The sequence below is a fragment of the Corythoichthys intestinalis genome, chromosome 21, assembly GCF_030265065.1.
Source record: "Corythoichthys intestinalis isolate RoL2023-P3 chromosome 21, ASM3026506v1, whole genome shotgun sequence".
NCBI lineage: Eukaryota > Metazoa > Chordata > Actinopteri > Syngnathiformes > Syngnathidae > Corythoichthys > Corythoichthys intestinalis.
In genome coordinates this window covers 30,860,636-30,867,383 of record NC_080415.1, presented here as the reverse complement: position 1 = coordinate 30,867,383, position 6,748 = coordinate 30,860,636, and the positions used below count along the sequence as shown (strand labels likewise).

General features: G+C 44.5%; 1 protein-coding gene across 28 annotated transcripts in view; it reads left to right on the top strand.

Moving 5' to 3' along the window:
* The first annotated feature begins 243 nt into the window (after positions 1-243).
* The window catches only part of tcf7l2 (transcription factor 7 like 2), a 186,843-nt gene continuing 180,338 nt past the window's right edge, over positions 244-6,748 (top strand). For 6 of the 28 annotated variants that reach the window (XM_057825846.1, XM_057825835.1, XM_057825831.1 and 3 more), the window contains exons 1-3: positions 244-1,012; positions 1,198-1,264; positions 1,385-1,509. In XM_057825846.1, coding sequence (XP_057681829.1) covers positions 824-1,012; positions 1,198-1,264; positions 1,385-1,509 — 381 coding nt within the window. In that variant the 5' untranslated portion in view covers positions 244-823. The remainder of the gene's footprint in view (positions 1,013-1,197; positions 1,265-1,384; positions 1,510-6,748) is intronic. The other 22 variants (XM_057825848.1, XM_057825838.1, XM_057825836.1 and 19 more) reach the window with 9 other exon arrangements.

The following is a 6,748-nucleotide window of genomic DNA, read 5'->3' as shown; positions in this document are numbered from 1 at the left end:
AAAAAGAAGAGATGTGAGGAAATATTACCTAATATGATGAAAAAATAGATCAGTGCAGACAAAACAAGGTTTCACTTTTCTCTTTTTTGTGAAGGCCTTTGAGCAAAGGAAGATGGTGAAATATTGAAAAATGTAAATATATGTGAGGGAATGGTGAAGCTGCTCCTTGTTTGAGCCCGCCCATGTGTGCTTTTATTTTTTTTTTTTCATGTGAGCAACAACTCCTTGTCTTTTTTCCTGCAGTGTTGCCTTCACTGTCCTGCTTCACATGCTCCAACACAGCCGGCTTCCTCTCTCCTCCTCCTCCTTTTTTTTTCTATTTATGAAAACGTCACTTCAAGTCCCTCCCTGTTTGAATCTCATTAGTTTCTTGTGTGTTTCTCCCTGTCAATAATCCCGAATCCAGACTCTCTCTATTTCCATCCCTCTCTATCTGTCAATCAGCGCCGCCTTTGAACTGAAAACCACTCCGACCAACTTCAACTCTCTCAATCCGAGCACCGCGGCTCCTTCTCCGGCTTCCCCTTTTCCGCCAAGAGCCCCCTTCTTTTTCTTTTTAGGACTTTTTTTCTGTGGGACCGCGAACGCCACACGCTGTGTGTGTGTGTGTGTTTTTTTTAACTGGAGGGGGGGAAACGCAACCAACGACACCCCCGAAGTCACGGAAAGTGGGACTTTTTCGACGGCGAGGGGTCCTTTTTTAAATTGAAAAAAGTTTCTCCTTTTGGAGATATTCCCCCCACCCCCCACCACCACTACCGAGAGCAGCAGCAGCAAGCTAGCCGCCTTCAGTGAAGCTCGTGGGGGGAAAACAGGAGCGAAAATGCCGCAACTTAACGGCGGTGGAGGGGACGACCTGGGCGCCAACGATGAGATGATTTCCTTCAAAGACGAAGGGGAACAAGAGGAGAAAATCTCGGAAAACTCTTCGGCCGAAAGGGATTTAGCGGACGTCAAATCGTCGCTCGTCAACGAGTCGGAAACAAATCAGAACAGCTCGTCCGACTCGGAGGTAAGTTCGGAGCTCCACAACCCCTCCGCCGCTACCACCGCCCCCCGGTCAACTCCGAGGCGAGTGGCCGCCGGCGGCGACTCGCGACGCGGCCAACTCCTAGCGAAAGTTCGGCCTGGCTCTTCCCGCTAACGCAATCCCTGTCTTTCATTGCTTTTTTGTGTTCCTCTCCAACCTCTTTCAAGGCGGAGAGACGGCCTCCGCCTCGGTCAGAAACTTTCAGAGACAAAACGCGAGAAAGTTTAGAAGAGGGTGAGTTCTGGCTTCCATTTTAAACTCCACACAACCTCCCCTTGTTTTTGTAATTTTCTTTATTGTTAAAAAACTTTTCCCTTTCTTTACGCAACGGCAACTCCTGTCCCGCCATGTTAGCAGCGAAAAGGCAAGATGGAGGGTTGTTCAAGAGCCCACCGTACCCGGGCTATCCGTTTATTATGATCCCGGATCTCACGAGCCCCTACCTCCCCAACGGATCACTTTCTCCTACAGCACGCACAGTAAGTTCTCCTTATTTTTCCCTTCCCTGGAACACTACAACACCCGCACGACACAAGCGACAAAAGCGAGCCTTGTCACCGGCAATTAGTGCAAAAAGTGGACCGAATGGCAAAAGTGGACTTTTTGCAACTGTCCGTGAAGTGTACAGTTGGAGCGGATCCTGAGTCCTGTCTGTCATCGCAGCTAACATGCTAAGTGGCTAATGAAAAAGAGGGATTATTTGGCAGGCCAGATGTGTGCATATTTAATATCACACATGTTGTAACAATAATTAATAGCAAAAATTATGATCTTAAATTAATTGCGATTAATATTGCTGCTTTTTTTTAATTTAATGAATAATTCATTTGGCTGTTGTTTGCGCATCCCTCATCAAAAATGCCCTTTTTTCCCCCCACTCAACAATGTGGAACATGCAGCAATGTTATATGCAAATGAACTGCAAGTGTGCTGCTATTTGCATGTGTCAAAAAAGTGTTAGGACAAGGGCCCGTGCATTCAGTTTGTTTTCATAAGGAGGCTGTTATTATTAGGGGAGGAGTGAATCATGTAATGACTGGAAATACAAAGTTCATCAATAAATTCATGTTATTTATTTAGCCAAGTTTAATTATGCACCTCATCGATTCCCACCGGGGCTACGGCGAGCCTAAAGCGCTTTTATTCCAACCCCACCCCCTGCTTTTTACACACTCTCCTTATTTTATTTTAAACGTTTGCAATTACAAGTACTGCGCTTTAGGACCTGTCATCTCATTTTACAAGGTTAAGGCGAAGGCGAGGCATTTAGGAAATTGGAACCCTCCACGCCGCAATTCACCCCTCATCCCCCTTTCCAGCACCAACCTCAGTGTCTCATATTTGTTTCCACCATTTTCTATTGTGCACACCTTGAAAATGAATACGTTGTTGCCGCTCGCTCTAGATTTTTGTGCTATATTTTCCTGGATTTTGTCATAGAGGAGGAAATAAGCGTTCCGTTTTTGACTATACACCCCCCTTATAGTTATTTGTGTTTCATTAAATCTCATCAAAACTGACACACACACTCGCACTCACACACGTGACGACACCTTTTGAACTTTGCTCTATCGATTTCACATCAGCGTGTTTTTTTTTTTTTTTTTATTTCCTCAATTTCATAGGTCAGATTTCCTTGGTTAATTAAAAAAAATGTGATTTTGACATAATGAGTGTCCTTTTTTTAATTACAATTTTTAGTGACGATTGAAGTCTATTTAACAATAGAAAAGCTTTGATTCCCATGTTTTCTATGCTTATTTTAAATGTGTAAAATTTCCCATTCAAGCTTCTAGTCCTAAAAATAGATTTCTTTCCCCCGAAACCGAAAATGTGCCTCCTTTCATGTCATAATCCTTTGCATGATTTTCCTCAGTTGAAATAAAAAATAGAATAAAATCCCAAATACGGCGCAACCTAAAATCAAAATCATCAGCCTTAATTACCTCTAAAATGACACTTGCCTCCCTGTGCCGTTTAATTAGTGTTTTGCATTGTGGAACCGTCATTGGCCCGTGGGAGGGAAAAGCTTTGCTTTTCATACTGTGGTTACATTTTCATCCATTTCAACAAGCTGAGGCCGTGAAAAAGACCCCAAAACGTCTCAAATTGGACTTCCTCGAGCCTGCGGATGGTCTGTAAATAACCCCCCCGCCACCCCACACCCCACTGCGTCCAAGCCATTAGCGTCTTTGAAGTGGTCGGTGGCTCTAATATCAATGTATTCGACTTAAAGCCGCCATTAATAATTCACCTGGACATTGATTAGCTGTCTGTTACACGGCAACTCGCGACGATGACAGGAAAAAAACGAGCTTTGATTCGTATTTGGGTTTTTTTTTCCCACACAGCAGCGGGGGGTTAACATCATTTACGTGACCTCTAGCGAGAATTTGTGTGGAGGCTGACAATTTAGTATCATTGAAGCATTTTGACATGTGTCCAGCGTTTTCAAAACAACCCCCACCCACTCTTTGCCTCAAACACCTTCACTCGACATCAGCTCAGCTCTGACTTTTCCGTAAAGCCGGCACAAAGACTCGCTGGGCCGCACTCGGCCTTTCTTGTTTTTTGAGGTTAACGCCAATTCCAGGTGGGCTCATATCCCGCTATAACAGGTACATGCCCTCACGTGTCACATTGACCTACTCCTTGGGCCCATTATTTTGAGTTTTGACCAAGGGAATTTATTTGGAAGTGTAGTTACGCCACACAAGCTGAAACAATTCCCTTTCAGTCTTTTTTTTTTTTTTTTAAACACTCATTTCCTATTTTCTTCATTTTAATAACACGTGTGGGTTTTATTGTCCCCACAACATGCGACGACGGGATCCTATTGTATCCGTACTAATTGGTGCACCGAGCGACGGTATCTCGGCTCAACATGGCGGCATTGTCAGCACAACAATGAGTCATCGTATGGATTACGTGTGTTCACCCTCCTGTAAATGGATTTTTTTCCTTTTTTGGGCCAAAGATGGGGATTTAAAGAATTGTATGTGTTGGGGGGGGAGACGGGTAACACCTTATCAAATTGGCTTTACATGCTAATGGAGTCTAATTGGTGTCTGCAGGGGAGTTAGCGGGGATCTGGGCGTCGAAAACGTGCAAGGTTCTCGGGCCCTTTTGTCTTGCAAATCACTTTTGTTGACAAAAAAATAAAGCGGCGGAGGCTTCCAGAATTTTTTTTTTTCTCCACGACTTGTAAAATCTGCTTTGGATTTGACGAGTTAACTTTAAGAGACTGCAGGGGGGTGGAGGAGGTTTGCGGGCGAGTGGGGGGAGTAGGAAGTTTGGCACACTGAAACGCTGGGCCTGCGAGACATTAGCGGGCCTCGCATTCTCTCGGCTTAATTAGTCCGAAATGTAATTGTTCACGCTCTGCCAGCAGCGAGGAAAGCGAGCGCCAGTTTTTTATTAATTTTTTTGGGGAACAAAACAATAAATCACTCGCATATTTGCGCCGTGATTCACGTGGAGGCTCGACCTCTCCCCGGCTCGACATGTGGTAAATTGTCAAGTCAATGAATCGCAGATGTAGAGGTGCAGGAGGGAAAAGGGGGGGCTGACGGGGGTTGCAGAGGCTGTACAGTAAGGTTTTGTCAGTGGCTGGCGAATGAATGGAAAAGATTTTTTGCCGTAAATATTTACCGAGATGTGTGTTTACCCCCCCCTTAACACCCCCCTTCTCGGCTCAGGAGGCTTAATTGTCTAATTCATAGGACGTTGGCAGGCTTAGCTGTCACCATCTGAAATATTTGAAATAAAAATGCGGATGTGTTTCCCATCAGATTTTTAACTGGTGCAAAGGGAGTGTTAAGGAATGAAGAGGGGGGGACTCAGCTGCAAGTCAAGTCAGGTTGGGAGTTTTTTTTAATGAACTTTATTGACACTATTGTTTTAACATCTTGACATATTTTTATTTTTATGTTGACAGGCTTGCACAAAGGCATTCGTTTAGCAGCTGTGCGATAGTACACCCCTATTCTCCCCCCTGCGCGCCCCTTTTAGTGTAAAGCCCCCCCTCCTTTTCCTAGTCGCACTCCCTCCCTCCGTCCCGCGCTTGCTCACTCTTTCTCCAGTGCGTTTCTATAGCCGCAGTAGGAGCACACAAAGATAGCAGTGTACATCTGGAACGCCAACTTCTGTCATCTTATTATATATGACCCCCCCCCTTCCGCGGCTGTTAAACTCGCTTGTGTTTATATACCCTATTTTCTTCATTCAGTCTGTAGTCTGTAATAAAATTAACGTTTTGGTTAAAAGGGCTCAACGTGGACTTTGCCAGAATGCTATGACTCTACTTGCCTCGAGAGCGAACTTACATCTGAAAAGGCTTTAAGTGGGTGCATAGATATCTATCAAAATGGCTCTCAATTGCATCTTTCAGCTGGGGTCGGCCTCAAGCGGTGATTAAGTACATAAACGCTTATAAATGCCATATTTATTTGTGCTACTAAGTAGATAAAGAGCAAGTAAATCCACGAGATGTGATTTGAAGAGTTGCATTCAAGTTCATTCACATTATGGTTCGGGCCACAAGTGTCATGAGTACAAAACTAACGGGCAACAATGCCGTTTTTATTTGCTCGCTTCGGTTTAAAGCCGGCGAGAGAGTCCAGAGGATGTGTTTAGGAGAGTTCCTCGCGGTTAAAATTCAAGTTCATTCACATTAGGGAAAGTGGGAGGGGATCTACAAGAAAGCGGGAAATGTGTGCGAGTGGAGTGGGGAGGGGGCGGGGACGCCCCAGGAGGGGGAGTTAGGCGGTAGCGGCGTCAGGCTGCGGGGTCACCCTCACAAAAGCCGCCTGAATGGAGTGCATAATTGCTGTTAATGGCGGGGCAATGAGAGCGGCGACAGTTCCCGGTTAGATGTCCAAACAATGGTGCCCTCCCCCTAACCGAGGTCCTCCACAAAAAACAGTCAGGCCAGAACGGGAATGGAAACGGAACGAGACAACTTTCACTTTTCACGCACGTCAGCCTACGATGGACCGTGTGGTGAATTTGGGATGGGGTCAAAGTGCACAGGTGCTGACATGCTTGTCTTTGACAAAGCCCCCCACATCGCACGCACTCAAGCCCCCCCTCATGACAACTCATAGTGACTGTTCTGTCTCAAAACAGTTGCACTGCAGCTCCTAATGATCATGTGTGGCCAGATAATGAGCAACATTGTCAAAGTCTTGCGCTACACGAGCACTTAATGGACCACAAACAAAGACCTATATGTTGAAATACAGGATAACATTTTTAAAATACAAAAAAAAAGCTCTATTATAAGTATTGTAGAGCATTTTTGTAGGGTTTCCTCTTTATTAGGTTTCATTATTTTAATCCATGAATTCAAATATTTCACAAAACATTTTTTCCCATCTAAAAAATGGATACCTTTACATGATACACGCAAATTTGCAGAATCCTTCCGATGAATGAAATGTTACTTTTGGAATCATCAAAATATGTGTACAAACAAATGACACTTTGCAACAAAAAATACTTGGAAACATAAGAATACAGTGGTCCCTCGACATACGATCGCTTTGACACACGATTTTTTCGAAATCCGACGGAAAATTTGAATCTCTATTTGTTTTTACATCCGACGGCATGCTCGGAATACGACGATTTATTACAGCGTTGAAGTTTGTTTTCCCGCAAGACGGACGCACGGCGGATTTTTATGTGAGAGAAATCAACATAGGTTCATGAATGTTA